The 15,366-nt window shown below is 50.4% G+C and overlaps 1 protein-coding gene across 1 annotated transcript in view; it reads left to right on the top strand.

Moving 5' to 3' along the window:
* The window catches only part of NCOR2 (nuclear receptor corepressor 2), a 184,468-nt gene that overhangs the window by 36,639 nt on the left and 132,463 nt on the right, over positions 1-15,366 (top strand). The window contains exons 4-5 of the mRNA XM_009997678.1: positions 6,279-6,458; positions 12,265-12,378. Coding sequence (XP_009995980.1) covers positions 6,279-6,458; positions 12,265-12,378 — 294 coding nt within the window. The remainder of the gene's footprint in view (positions 1-6,278; positions 6,459-12,264; positions 12,379-15,366) is intronic.

Genomic DNA, 15,366 nt, shown 5'->3' with positions numbered 1-15,366 from the left:
CTGCTCTCCAAACCACAAGTCCTGCTGTTGTTGGTGGCTCTTTTAGGGCACTTAATGCTGTTGGCCCAGAGCATTCCACACATGCCAGTAAGGTCCGTCCAGCTTATCCCTTATCTTTCCAATGCAGGAGTACGGGCAGAGTGGGATACCGGACCTGGAGCTCCCCAGGACCCCACTCACATGCTCAGTTCAAAGTAATTTCCACTGTGCAAACACTGAGATTGTTTTTTATCATTATTTTTTTTAATCTTTTTTTTTTACTTGAGTGCTTTTTCAGAGTTAACAAAAGGCGAGTCGCTGGCACGGAGCAGTCTTGCCAGATGTATCAACTGTGCAGAAGATGCTCAAAGAAAAGGTTCCCAGAATCTTTCTGCATGTTGCAAAAAGGCATATTTCCCTCTAAACTTGTTCTTGGAAGCACCAGAGTTGTTTTGGCCAAAATTTACTATTTGAGAGGGGGAAGCCAACACAGCAACCCTAAAAATATCTGAAGCAAATACTCATCATGGAAAATTACAGTCCAGACAGTTAATGTTGTAACAAACTTTGGGTCAACTGAAAATCCAGGGATGCAGGGTAGGAAGGCAGTCCTTAATGAGAGGTGGAGTGATTAGCTCCTCTTTGTAATGAGTAGATGGCTAGGTGAGAATTCATCACTTCTGCATAGTCAGTGGGGAACGTCCGTGTTTAGTGCAATTATTATCCATTAATGGGGAAAGGCAAGAAGGTAATGAAAGGCACAACATCCTAATGCCTCGGGCTTCGGTGGGAGTTTGCCTGAAGTAGGGTTTTCTGGTTTTGACCCGTTATTCTAGGCTACCTCTGAGTCCATGAGCCATGTTTGCTGCTGCTTCTGTTAATATCCTGTGATCCTGAGGTCCAGAGGCAGCATCTGTTCAGGGTAGCACAGCGCAGTGGCTTTTTTGAGCACCAGCAAGTTTTGCAAGACCAGATACTGGGCTCTGGTGAGTGCGTTTAACTGTAACACTCACTGGCGAGGTTTTACCAGCCTCGTAAATCTGCTGGTGGGGGTGGGGAGGGAGGGTCAGCATTTGGTACTGGTTTTGCAATTAAATTGCTTCAAGCTGTTGAAACATTGGGGAAGTTTTTTGACCTACTTTCGTGCAAGCTTAGAAATTGTTGAGATATTTTTTGCCCTGGCTGTGTGGAATTCAGCTGGATTACAGGGAGAGGAATTCCGTAGGCCTTCTCAGGAAGTCACAGACTTATTTAAAAATAAATAAATAAATAAATCAGCTTTGCCTTCAAGCTGCTCCTTAGTCTCCAGCTTTGCGAATTCCCATCAGAGCCTGTGCTGGGCTACATCCAGGGAAAGCAATTCCTGTTTTGCTTGTCCCCCTTGCCTGCACGTGCCATGGAGCATAGGGACAGTAGACAGAGGTGGGTGATGCCTTGGTCGGAGGTGTGATGTTCCTCAGGCACACCAGTAAGCCTGGCATGGGAGTGCCTGTGTGCTCCTGGCTGGTGGGCAGCACCACCCAGGCTCCCCAGAGTCATGCTGCATATTCCCAAAGTGCACATCTATGTCCCACCCCCAAGACTCAGCCCAGCCCTGAGCCCAGCAGAGTTTAAGAATTAAAACCCCTTTTGAAGGGTTGGGTTGCTGAAAGAGCCATTAGCACAGCAGATGGTCCTGAACAAAAGAACTGCAATAACTTGATGTACTTTTCACTGCTCAGGAGCTCTGACTTCCTACTTGAACATCTCACTGGGGAAACAAATTGGTAGTTTTCAGCCCCTTTGACTTTTTCCCCCTGTTAGTGCTGTCATCTTGGGGCTGCTGATGTGCCAGAATGTACTGAATGCTTTTCCAGTTTAAAAACATTTTCCCTTGGTCTGTATTTGGCCTATTTAAGAGTTTAATGGATGTTTTTACCTTAAAATCCAAGGGATGAAGGTGTGAGGTATTGACTCTTCTGCTTGGTGTTTGTCCCAGGGTGGGTGGGAAAGCCCTGGGGCCCTCTGTCTGCTGGAGTGTGTGATGTGGCTCAGCTGTGGGTCCTGGGATGGGGGGACAAGGTGCTTCACATGGACAGGGTTTGGGTGGGGTGTGAGTGTGGTGGGCTTGAGCCATGTTCACAGGCTCTGTGCTGCTGGGAAAGGCTCAGGTGGGGGAGGCATCCTTGCCAGCAGGCCACCCTTATCACCAACCCACCTTTTGTTCATGTGGTTATTTGGGGAGAATAAATTTGAGCAGCCCTGGCCCATCTTGCCTGCTTTGGCAATCTCCTCCAACCATGAGGATGCAAGATGTGCGAGTGGGCAGGAATTGGAGATAACACCTCTTAATCCCTCCTGGTGCTCCAGCAGAAAGTGCTGCTGCTGACTGATAATTACAAAGTGAACAGACTGTGGGAGAGCTGATGTTGGCATCCCCAAATCTCTGTCCTGGGCTTGGGGGAACACCCACACTAATGATCTGATTTAGAAAGGTAGAGAGAGACCAGGACTTACCGAAGATAATATGTAGGGCAAACACCATGGTGCCACTCTAGAGATCCTGAGGGTCATCCCCAGAAAGCAGCTCTGTTTTCTTGGTGCCCACCAGTGCCACAATGGCACTGCCTGTGGCTGTGGAGCCTTGGAAGTACCACCAGTGTAGTTTTGAAGAGGCAGCTGGTGTGGCTGGGGGATCAGAAGAGTCAAAATGCATTTTGTAGAGAGTTAAGTGCAGGTGGAGCTGAGCTACTGCTCTGCCATCTCCTAAGGGTGGGAAGTAGCCAAGAGAAGTTAAGTTTCGTGGAGGCTGGGCTATCCAGCCATAGGTGCTGGGCTGACAGATGGCACAAACACCCTTCTCCATCCCGCCAGCTCCCATGAGCTCCCTGGGGGCATCACAAGGTGGATCGATAATGCAAAATAAGGAGGATCCAATGGTCTGGTGCAGGTTCCAGCATGTCCTGGGACCAGGGTTGGGGTTTCTACCATATTTTGTCTTGTGGACCCCCTTGGCAGTGTGTTTAAAAGCAGGGATGTGAAATTTACCCACTAACTTGATCTTCAAGGCATTGACATGCAGTTGCCTTACCCTTTTCCTTTCCCTTCTTTCTTCCATGTTTTTAAAGCCCCTGCCTACTAGTGTGCAGCAGGCTTGCACCGTTAACTTTATCTGTGTTGGGAAGAAAAGTGTTTAGAAGAAATCCACCCGCAGAGCCTGGCCTTGCTCTTTGATAGACTCCTCAGTGATAATTGTTTTGTTCAGTGCCAGCATCTCCTCTTGCTGTAGGAAGGTTTAAGCAGCCTCTGCCGCCCGCTCACCCACCCTTGTTATCATACAAATCACATAATAATAAGGCCAGGGATAAACAGGAACTACAGTAGCTGTTAGCTGTGTATAAAAACAAATCACATGGAAACAGTATAATTACTGAGAAAATATCAGCTTGAGTAATGCAGTAATTGTTTTCTTCCCTCCAGCAGATTTATTCCAGCTCTCCCAGCTCCTGCTGGTTTCAAAGTCTGTGGCTTCACCTTAATAAGAAGAATTTCACGTTTGACACTGCACTTGTTCAGAGCCTGGGTGCAGTTATCAGAAGCAGAGGAACAGATTTTGAATGGCTTCTTGAGAGAGCTAGGAGACAGAGCACTGCTTAAAATGCCTTTACCCATTGGAGTCCACCCCAGGCTCTGGGTGGACTTTCATCTTTGCAAACCTTTTTTCAACCCATTTTTTTGATTGAGAAGGGCTTCTTCATGCCTTGTGGAAATCTAGGAGCTCTGCTTTTTGCACCTCACCATTGCACAGGCAAGCAATTTTTTTTGCCTTCGTTTTGATTTTTCCTTCCTCTTGCTGCTTGTCAGTTCCTTTATTTAGAGAGGTGCTTGTGAAATGCCAGTGACCAGTTATTTGAGGTCCAGGGACATGGCCTCTCTCTATTGCTATAATCATCTCCTAATACCAGATGATGATAGGTTTTGTGCTGTGACTTGCAGCAAGTTCCCCTTACTCAGCTTCCCTGCTGTTTTGATTCAGATTCTGCAAGGTAAAATGATGAAAATGTATCAGAAGCAGTTTTCCAAAGGGTTTTATGCCAAGCAGGAATTTAAAGATGCCCTCACTTGCATATTGTCAGATGTGAGAGTATTTTTTATTTCAAGTGCATGGAGATAAGTCTTTTTCTCCTGCATTTTTGGCAGGTAGCTTGCTTTCCTTTAGAAAAACCTGCCCACCTATAAGCCACTGCCACTTCCCCTTCCCATGTCTGAATCTGAACGAGATTTTATGAGCACCTGATTCATCTTTTGCTTCTCGTGGTTGTCCTGCTCCTCTTGGTATGATAAAAAACCCCGAACCACCAAAATAAAACCTCAAAAAACCCCTAATTGTGGACAACACAAATCCTTCCTGCTGCAGCAGCCTGACCAGTTCTAGTGTCTAATCACAGGGAAGTAAAACAAGCCAGCATCTGCTCTTTGGTATTCTCCAGAAACCTTTGATGTTCTAGTTTCTCTTCTGAATAGATACTGGAAACAGTCGGCTTAGCTTTCTGCTGCCTCTGTGCTCCTGGGGCTGGATGACCCCGACGCAGGGCAATGAGGAAGCGTTTTCACATTGCTCCTTTGCTTTCTGTCCCTTGATGGCAGCAGTGAGAAGTGCATCGGTGCCTCCAGGCTGCACCCAGCAGTGGTTCTTCCCTGACTGGCTTGATGTGTTCCTCAGCTAGAATAGGGTTTAGCAGGGAAGAGGAGGAGGAGGAAGAAGGCACCAGTGAACAATGTGGTGTCCTGGGACATGGCCACCTTGTTGGGAAACATCCCCCTGATTCCAGCTCTGCTGTGGATGTTGTTACCTAAAGGGGTTCATGCCATCCTTGTGCCACCAAGCTCCATTGTGTCACCCTTGCCCTGGCAGCAGGACCATCCCAGGAAGAGGGTTGGTGGCTGTGAGTCAGCACGGAGGGGAGGACACTCAGCACCATTTGGTGCAGAACAATGTCAGCTTTGTCTGGGGGTACATGGCTTCTTTAATGAAGGCAGCAAAGTTGTGTGAGCTTCTTCACTTGTTCTCCTCTCCCCCCACCCCCAGCAGCTGCAGCTGCACGGCCTGGCTCTGGTGTACAGTTACAAACCAAGCTGCAGCTCCTCTTCCTGCCCCCTCCAGGAAAAGAAATCCATCCACTCACTAAGCAAATAAATAAACTTTTAATTAAGGTGTTGGGTAGCTGCCAGAGAGGAGCAGCCTGGGTCAGGGTAGGCTGGTGGTGGGCTGTGATCCCTGTCTGCGTGGCCAGTGGCTGTTAAACAGCTGCTTCATCCAAGGTGCCTTCATCACTGGTGGACAAACTCATCCAGGCATGCAACTTGTACTTGCAGGAGATGGGCTCTTTCATTTGGAGCTGGAAAAGGGAAGGATGGTGGGCAGGTGAGGCTGCCTGGTTCTGGGATGCTCGTGGGGTATTAGCTCCTCGGGCTCAGCAAAGTTGTGGTGATGGAGGAGGAGCTGAGTGTTTTGTTGTGATTTCCCTCTGCCCCCAACTCGTGGTTGTTAGAGCTGCTCCCTATGATAACCAAAGAGGTTATGCTGATGCATCCGGTCTCTGATTTGAAGGGTGTTGTTGAGCTGAGAGCTTCTTTAACTGGAATTTAAAATCTGATTTTCATCAGTTTGGTCTATTTTTGTCTCAGCTGACCTCACCTCTCCCTATTCTCTGCATTTCTGGATGGATGCACTTGACATCCAGTGCTCAGAGCTCCCTCAAGAATTTAACAAGAGATGGAAGAAGACCTCCATGAGGGAGGTGGGGGTCCTCTCTCCACCCGAGGGCTGTGCTCATAGCCCCTTCTTGTTTCGCATGGTTAATGCCACTCTTCCCTTCAGCATGGCCATTGCTGTGTTGCAGGAGGACCTGGCTGTGGCTACCTCATTTTTGTGGAGAAGATGTAGCCTTGAGCTGGCTGCTGAGGTGTGGAGGGACAGTGCTGCTAGGAGCTCCTGCATATGGATGGATTTCTTGATTCTGTAGGAACGTGGGTAGCCTGGAAAGTAGTGGGAATCTCTGAGGCTTTGGCAGGAGGACGAGCTGCAGTCACATCGCTGGGACACTAACCCAGTGCTCTCTGCAGATGCTGGAGGTTGCAGAGCACTGTGGTGATGTGATCTGGCAGCTGGTGCTGCTTACACTAGCAGGTTTTTGAGGGGGGTGTGTCTCAGAGAGCTGGGAACAGACCAGGGAGCTGTGGCAGCTGGCATGGGTGGATGAGAGGAGGATCCAAAGCCTCCTGGGAAAGAGCTGACCTGGTTGCTTTGTGCTCCCCAGGATCGTGGCCTATCTGGCAAACTGGAGCCTGTGTCACCTGTGAGCCCTGCTCACCCCGAGGCCGAGCTGGACCTGCTGCCCACCCGGCTGTCCAAGGAGGAGCTCATTCAGAACATGGACCGCGTGGATCGCGAGATCACCATGGTGGAGCAGCAGATCTCCAAGCTGAAGAAGAAGCAGGTAAGAGCTTGTGGTCTGGAGGGGAGCACACATCCTCACTTCTGTGTGCTGCCTTACTCCCTGTCCTTGCCCAGGCATGTCCACAGAGAGGAAGTGGCAGTGCCAGTGGCACCAAGATGGTCTCTGTCTGTGCTCTCTGGCATGACGTGGGATGTTTGCAGCTGTGCCAGCAGGCTGGAGCTGGTAGTTGCAAGCCAAAGGAGCTTTGAAAACCAAATTTGTGGCATCCTTTGCATTTCAGAAGACCTTGAAGGCAGAAAAATCTGTCCTTGGTGACTTGCTTATGGTCATGCAAGCAGTCAGTGGCAGAGCTGGAAATGCAGCCTGGCTTGCCCAAGTCTTCCACACAGCCAAGCATTAGCACAAGGTCTTTTCTTTTTCCTTTCCAGCAATTGTGTCACCCCGGTGCTTTTGCTGCCACTTGCAGTACTGGGCTGTTGAAAACATGGCTACGATGTCCTTCCTAGTGACCCTTCCTGTGCATCTTGCCCCCTTTTCTGGGGCTTTGCAGCTCTGCAGCCATGAGCAGCATCTGTTCCAGCTCCAGTCAGGGCTGAGCCTGAGCCAGGGATTTGAACCTGATCTCCTTGCTTAGCATTTTACCCCTGCACAAGAGCACTCCCCAGCAGGATTGCCAGCTCCATGTTGCCATGTATACAATTACCATAAACCCATTAAGAGATTAATATGACAAAACCTTGGGGGACGTCTGTGAAAAGACCCACAGACTTAAAGGCTTTTCCTTTTCCTTCCTGAACCAAATCACTTCTCTTTGCCTCTCTCTTACTGGTGGCTTTTTTTTTTTCCTTTGCTTGGGGTCAGTTTCTAAACTCCGTGGCTGCTCATCCCAAACAGCCTGAGAGGAACAACCTCTCCTGAGGGGTGTGCAGCAGGAGTTTGAGGATGGAGTAGAGCCTCTACTTGGGCTGTCAGTGCTCCTCAAGGACAAGTGTGCAGTTGACCTTACTCCCCATTGAATTTATATTTTTCCATACCAGATACTATCCCTTTCTTTCCTACGAGACAAAGCAAGGAGTTTTGGGTTTGTTTTCAAACAATACAGTCTAATTAATGTGAAGGACTGTTTTGTTTTGTGTGTGTGCTGCTTTTTATCTGCCGAGGTATCAGAGTGCTTAGGAAGAGGGAGCCAGGAGTGGGCAGAAGCAGCTGTGCTGGTAGTGCAAGGAAGTAGCCCTGTGGACTGGCTTGCAGGTCTGAAGAAGCATCTGGAGTGATGGAAACCACGGAGGTTCCTCTTGTTGGGTTTGGTGGGAGCTGGGTGAAGCCAGCCCTTCCCCACTCCCTCCTGGGAAGCTCAGACAAAATGTTGGTGTCATCTCACACCTGGCAGTCTAGCTGCTGGTCCATGTTCTCCATGCACATGTGAGAAAGGAGGTGCACACCATGCACATTGCCCACTCTGGAGAGGGGCGTCCAGAGGGTGCCTGGCACAGTGACGAGGCAGCCAGGAGAGCTGACAGCTCTGCCGATCCACTGCCTGACTTTTTCCAGAGATGCTGAGGAGCTGCTATTGAAGCTGACGGGAGCAGCATATGCTCCTTGTCGTTAAAATCAAGCTGTCCTTCCGTAAGGAAATGGGATTTTTATTGTTGGCTGCTTGGTTGCTTTATTTCTTCCCTCTGAATCAATTTTACGATTCTTCCTCCCCACAAAAATGCTCTGCTGAGGGGGAAAGAAGGTGAAAGTGGCTGTTGGCAGTAAAAACCTTCCCTTCCCTACTTTTTTTTTTTTTTTTTTTTTTTTTTTTAGCAAATTCCTCCCCCCCTCTGCCAAACATGGTCTCCTTTCCCCTCCAGCAGGATCCTTCCCCAGCCTGGTCCTTTGGCAGAGCTGGCACATCTGGGAGGAAGCACCTTCAGGGGGTGGGGGTGGTGGTGTGGTGGCTCCTATCTGAAATGTTCTGGGAACGTTTTGTCCATCTCTGCATCTGAGCTGCCAGTGCAGGAGAAAGATGAGCAAGGGAAAGCAATCAGCCTGAAACAGATCCTGGTCCTGCAGGAACGGAGCAGGGGAGGAATTGTACACAGCTGGAATATCCTAATGCTTTTCCCCTCTGTCTTTGGAAGGCCTTCTCAGGGTAATTAAATACATTTGTATGGAAAGGCTGGGCAAGAAAAGCCCCAAACAGCCCCAATCCACCATCTCTCTCTCTTTTTTTTTTTTTCTTTTTTTTTGTTGTTCCTGAAATGACAAGGAAGGGGGAGGAATTGTACACAGCTGGAATATCCTAATGCTTTTCCCTTCTGTCTTTGGAAGGCCTTCTCAGGGTAATTAAATACATTTGTATGGAAAGGCTGGGCAAGAAAAGCCCCAAACAGCCCCAATCCACCATCTCTCTCTTTTTTTTTTTTTCTTTTTTTTTGTTGTTCCTGAAATGACAAGGAAGGCTCTGCCTGGACTTTGCAAGAAGCAAATGTCTTCAGCAAGCTCAGAAACCTTTCCCAAACCCTGCACACCCCTGGCAGGAGGCCACCTCCATCAGCCATCCCCCGCTTATTCGTGCGCCATATGTGCTTAAATCTCTCCCTGAGTCCTCTCTCCCCCTCTTCCTGACAGGGAAGGATAATCCTTATGCATTTATTCCTGGCAGAAGTACTGGGGATCTGAAGGAGGAATAAACTGCAGCGGTGCCTGAGCCTCCCTGGGCACCAAGCTCGGCCAAGGGCTCTCCAGGAGTACAACACTCCCACCTGGTGATGGAGCTGGAGCCAGCCGGGTGGAAGAGCTCCAGGGTTTCCTCTTCCATCTATTTCCTGGCTGAGTTTCCTCTCCCCTCAGCTCTTTGAAAGTGGTTTTCAGAGATGCCTGTGGCTGGAAGCCCTCTTCTCTCCCCCAGGGCAGGTGAAGCATCCCAGTATCCAGGCGATGGCTGCCAACGCAAGGCCGTGTGCCTGCTGGGTACAAGTGTAATGACCTTGGCTTTGTCAGGCAGGTCCCTCCAGCACAGGGGCTGGCATGTGCAGGGTTGGGGTCTTCCTGAAAGCCACCCATCTTCTGGCCAGCACTCCAGGCTCCGATGGCCCCTTTGCCATGTGTGGTCCAGCCTGGTGTGGTCTCTTACCTGGAGAAGGCACCCTCTTCGCTTGGAAAGGGGTTGGCCTGTGGGTGCTGTAGGAGCCGAGGCTGTGGCTAACAATGGCTTCTTGCATCCCTTCAACATCACTGCACTGTCTTTCATTTGGGGAGAGGAAGAGGCCTTCAGGCTGGCAGTGGGGAGGGAGAGAGTGTGGAGCCGTCAATACTCATCTCTCATCCTGCTTCTCTCCCTGTAAAGGTCACAGTCCCAGCCTAGCTTTTGTGGCAGACCTTTAAGAAATCTATTTTGTCCATGTCTGGGAACCCTGACCTATTTTGCTTTGCCATTTCCGACAGCTCCCAGGGGCAGCTGTCATGGGCTGAACCTGCTGTGGTCAGGTGTGCTCCTGCAGATCCCATCACATCCTTACCTCCAGCATCTGGCTCTCTAGTAACCACTGTTACGCTACAGAGAGTAGAGTTTAATTCTCTGCTGTATTTCAACTACAATTAGATTTGTATTTTTCTTTTAATGAGCTGCTTTTAATGAGCCTTCACTTCCTGGCAAACTTTCCTTTCCTGATACCCCATCAAATCCTCTTGTCTGAAGTCACTTTACACCCAGTTGCTTCGCAGAATTTTTGTGGGTTTCCAGAGCAATGTAGCCAAGTCTCTGACTTTTTTTTTTTTTAACCAAATATTTTCCCCAAGAGAAATAGAGGATTTGACTGATCTCTTTTGTGGCTCTTTCTTTTGAGTTTTTGGAGTTTAGCACTTGGGAGCGAGGGAGTGTGATGGGTGGTGCCTTGGCTGGTCTGAGGACACTGAGCAAGAGCAGGCAGGTGTCTGGAAGAGCCTGCTTCTGCACCAGAGCAGATGCTCAAAATTGTTTTGCAGCCTGTGGTTTCAGCCGTGGCTTCCCAGAGAGCTCATGTCCCCTTTTCCACGGTGATGTGATTTGAGCCACCTGAGAAACAGCCATGGTTGAGAAGAGAAAGGAGCTTTTGATCTGTTTCATGCCTGTCTTGGAGCCTTTGGTGTGACACAGCAGTATGGCTGTTTGCAGGCAGCAAAGGATGGATCCCACAGTGCTGGGGATGGTTCCACCCCTTCCAGGGTGCAGACAGTCCAAGCTGGACATTTCCTGGCCATCCTCACGTGTGGTTGGAGTAACCCCTAGGTTGTGATCCCAGCATGAGCCAGTATGTCCTGCCCACTGCCAGAGCCTGCTGCCAGGCCAGGACAGTGCTCAGCCATCTCACTGGTGATGCTGCCTTCTTTTTTTTGCTATATCACAGAGTTCCAACACAAAAAGTTGTCTACCTGTGGGGAGGTGGAGTATGAGTGGAGTCCACAGGACAGGATTGCTTCATCTGATGAAACACATTAATTAAAGAGGTGTGAGTTATCTCAGCCAAGCCAGTTAGACTTATCTGGGTGCTTAAGTGTTTTCTTGAACTACATCCTGCAGCCCGAGCATTGCTAAAGAGATATCACCAACAGGAGCAGAGATGATCTGAAGGAGGAAGAGATGGTTCTTCTCAGACCCCCAGACACTGTTGTCTCTGGGAGGACAGTGGTGTGCTTACCTCTGGTGCAAACTGATTGCTCTTAGTCTCGGGTGCATTTTCTTCCCAGTAGAAGACTCGCTTGGTTTTCCCCTTGCTTTAGCCGCGGGAAATAAAACCACAAAGATTTGGAGTTTCAGAGACAAGCAGTGAAAAAATCAGAGGAGCTTTTCAACAACCTCTCCTGTGCCTGTGCTGCCCCGCAGCTGCCGTGCGCCACGGCTGCTCTGCCGCCTCGTGGGGAGCCCACGGCTCCAGGAGGAGCCCAGAGGAATCTGTAATTTCCTCTTTTCGGCTGAGCAGTTCCTCAGACTTACTGGAAGGGCTCAGATGTCTCCTCCTGCCTCATCCCGGTCAGAAGAGCTGGAGGCACAGGTTGTGTGTAAGGCATCCCTGCTGCTGCTGGTGTTTGAAAGAGCTCTCTTAAATCCTCTGGTTTATAACTGAAGTTCAGCACGGCCTGAGCGGCTCACAGGTGGGTGGGGACATGTTAGAATTCAGTGATCTCTCAAGGTGTGTGCATGGATGTGCTCACTTCTGCTTTCCATTTCCCAAAAGGGTAGTTGGTACTTGAGGCAGCTTTGGGACCAGCTGTATTTTACTATGTGTGTAATGGGGACATGGTAGACGTGCTCATGGAGCAGCCCTTGAGCTTCTGTGAGTAGGAGTGAAGCTTGCAGTGTTGTTGCCTCCTTTGCTGTAGTTACTGGCTCATCTGACTGCTCAGCACAGGGTTGTCCAGTGCACAAGTCATTTCATTGAGAAACAGATAAAGCCAAAGGTGGAGAGCAGCCTTGCTCCTCACCCCTTGCACCTCCACCTCTTCCTGGCAGCCCCAGGGGCAGGTAGCAGCAGGGAGCCAGGCTGGAGCTGCGTTTCCCTTTAAGGGTTTCCAGTAAAATAATTATTTCCAGTCTCAAACCATCTTCAGGAGGCTTGTTTAAGGAAGGTCCTCATCCTCTACACCTAAAAAGCACTGGCCCGGGGCAAGGCAGCTCTATGCTGGTGTGGCAGGGGGTGTTGGGCAGCTCTCCTCCCTCTCCCCACCCCTCTGTGGCCTGATCCTGGCCATGTCTCACAGGAAGCCTCCTGCCATGGTGGTTTCTGCCTTGGTTGCGGCACCGCAGAGAGTCTCGTGTGGACAGGGACGGCTGCGTTTCTTGCTGTGACTCACCCTCCTCCTCCCCCCTCTCCTTCCACAGCAACAGTTGGAGGAAGAAGCAGCCAAACCACCAGAGCCTGAAAAACCCATCTCCCCTCCTCCTATCGAGTCCAAACATCGCAGCTTGGTGCAGATCATCTACGACGAGAACAGGGTGAGTCTGGAAGCGATGGAAGTACAAACGTGCGATCGCGCTTTGTCACCCTGGCCAGGGCCAGGGAGAGTGGCAGGGGGGTGGGGGAATCCCTGGGCAAGAACCATGGGGTGGAGGCCGTGGGAGGTGTGTTGATGGAGCCTGCTTGCTGTGCTGTGTGGATTGAGCACAAACGTCTTCTGAAGAACTTGCGGGGGGGTTTCCTGCAGTCACTCTTAAATTGGAAGCATTCAGGAGATGCTTCAGAGCCCTGTCTGTTAAATAGCTTGTATCATCCTTTCCTCTGGGACTGAATCTAATTGAAAGCTGCCTCAAAAGATGGGTTTGGTGTGGTGGGGTGGACTGCATGGATGGAGGGGGACATCCATGAAGCTCCAATGCTGGCTGGCCAGCTGTGAGTTGTTCTGGCTGCCTCTGAGCCCCACGGGCTGGAGCAGAAAGAACGTGGATGCAGCCAGGGCTGAATTTGTGGATATTTGACGTGGTAAATAGCATTAGCAAAGGTCAGGCTGGCATCCCTGGCTCTGGATCTCTCCTTGACTGCTCTTGTTGCTCTCAGCCATTGCCTGTAATAGCAGCCTGAGGAGACACAAGTTTTGCTGTGTGCTTTGGAGTGATTCTAGGAAATTGGGACCTTTGGTAGATAATCAAGCATATTCATTTTCATTTAGGTGTTGGATAAAAAGGATGATTTTGCATAAAAGGAAAACTACCAGTCGCTAATTATTTTGAATTGCAAGGCCTGCGATTTCACTGGGAGCTGCAGAAATCCAGGTGCCCAACTCCTAAACAGCAGAGAAAAATAATGCATACTCTGTGGTCCCAGGCAGTGCAATTTTCCAGGTTTTCCTTTTCCATCTGCTTCTCTCCCTGAGCAATAGGAAGCCCAGGGCTGGCACAGCCTGTAATGTGAGTGGGTGAAGGTTGAGGTGGATGTGTTGGAAGTGTCAGCACGCACTGGCTGGTGACAGCTTTACAGACACTGGGCACTGGGGCAGGTGCCAAGTGTTCCTCAAAGCAATTTTCCCCCTGGCACCGCCAAGTGCCCTCTCCAGGGGTCTTGAGCCAGATGGCTTGTGCCTCCTGTGCAAGGGGTTAGGTTCAAAAAAAAAAAAAAAGTCTCAAACATTTTTATTCCTATTCCCTTGAGCATCATCCTTCCTGGACACTCACATGTACATGGAGCTCATTAGGAGGGGAAGAAATGGGGCAGGGAGGAAAGGTGATCCTTACCCATTGCATCCCAAACAGCCTGTGTCATAGCAGTCCCTGTTAGCTGGCCCTGGCTCTGGGCTGAGTGTCCTGCGACACCATTGTCCTGCTTTGTCACCTCTTGTCTCTGCCCACGCCAGCAGCAGGGTCGCCCTTTCCCTCCTGTCTCCTGGAGTCTCCCATCACATTCTCCACAGGAGACACAATCTACTCTTGAAGCCTCTGCTGGGGCTTAGGGCACTCCCACTGGTGATGGCAAAAATCATAGCAAATACGAAGTTCTAAATTTCTCCTTAAAAGTGCATGACCATACTACCTTGGACACTGTTGCAGGTGGTGCTCAGAGCTGGTGGCGTCTGTTTGTCAGCGTGCCTGACTTTGTTCTGAGTTACACTGATCCTCAGAGCCAGGCTGCTACAGGAGTGTTTTGCTGTTAAACTTTGTGGTAGGGTGCTATGGTTCCAGGTGGGTGCTCAGCAAGTGGAGGTCATGTCTGACACCAATGTCTGCATAATTTCTAATCTGGCTCCATGTTCGTGTCTGTGTGATCTCTGGGAGGAGTAAATGATTCTTCCCCTGTTCTTGTAAAATCTGCTTATGAGTGGCATGTGGCATGTAAGCAAAGCCCATCTGTGGGTAGGAGACTCAAACCAAACCACCCTTCCCTTTTGCTTGATAGAAACCATGGCAGCCTGGAGGGAAGTTCCTCCTTTGAAGAAGACATGGCCTATTCAGAGGCTACAGAGAGACCAGAGAGTCAACAGAGCCTTGCTTGCCAATTTCTGTGGCTGGGTGATGAAGGGACTCTTTTACATCCCATTGCATGGAGGTGCTGAGCTGTGGGCTGCAAGGGGAAGGATGCTGAGCCTTGCCGACAGCATTGCCCTTGGCATGGCTCCAGGTGTGATGCAGGATGCCATTTTCCATCTCAGGGGCATCCCTGAGCTCAGCTTTCAGCCTCTTGCCTCTATTGGAGACATTTGGGATGCTTTTCAGTGATGATTGCTCTTCCTCTTGGGGCCAGAAGAAGGAAAGCTGGAAGAGGAAAGGACATGGTAGCAGCACCAGTTAGGATCATGTGTGGAAAAGGGCGGCTGGTGGTCGAACGTCGGGTTGCTTTGGGTGGGTGTGGTGACAGCAAAGCATCAGGGTGTACCCATCCATCCATGAGATGGGAGAGCCCTGGGCACCCTTGTGCTGACACACAGCTTAATTGCAAGGTGAGGTTGATAGGACCAAAGGTCTGTGAGCCAGACCGACACACGTTGATCCACAGCAGGGAAGGTCGCTGAGCCAAACGTTCAGCCTTTCCGCTGCTCCTGTGCTGCAGCGAGCAGTGCAGTTGGGTGCCTCGAGGTCTGCTGGCAGGAAAAGCAGCGGTAACGGTGGAGCCAGGGCTCCAGCCTGTGCACAAAGGGAGGAAGAGCCTGATTGACTCGCACAGCTCGGCTCGGGGCTTGCTTGAGGGAGGCATCGCGTGGTAAGAAATGCAAATAAAAGGAGGATATTCAGGTCTCGGGAAGAGATGAGAGAGCAAAGCACCCCAGAAGAGCTGGCAAAGCCCGAAATGGTCTTTGAGGAACAGTCTTGTGGGAGGGGCAGAAAGCCAGCGCCAGAGCAGGTGGGAGGCGCCGCGGAGGGTCTGTTGCCTGGCTTGGGTTTGATTTTCCCTGAACCGCGGGTCTGTGCCTCCCCGAGCAGGCGGTGCCGCCGGGCCCGTTCCCACCGCGCCTGCCAGGCCGTGCCAGAGCCGCACACTGTGTGCAGCTATATCCC

This window comes from Chaetura pelagica, unplaced genomic scaffold (assembly GCF_000747805.2).
Source record: "Chaetura pelagica isolate M959 unplaced genomic scaffold, ChaPel_1.0 scaffold45, whole genome shotgun sequence".
NCBI classification, from domain to species: domain Eukaryota; kingdom Metazoa; phylum Chordata; class Aves; order Apodiformes; family Apodidae; genus Chaetura; species Chaetura pelagica.
Note: the sequence above shows the minus strand (reverse complement) of the source record. Positions and strands in the feature narration are given on the sequence as shown.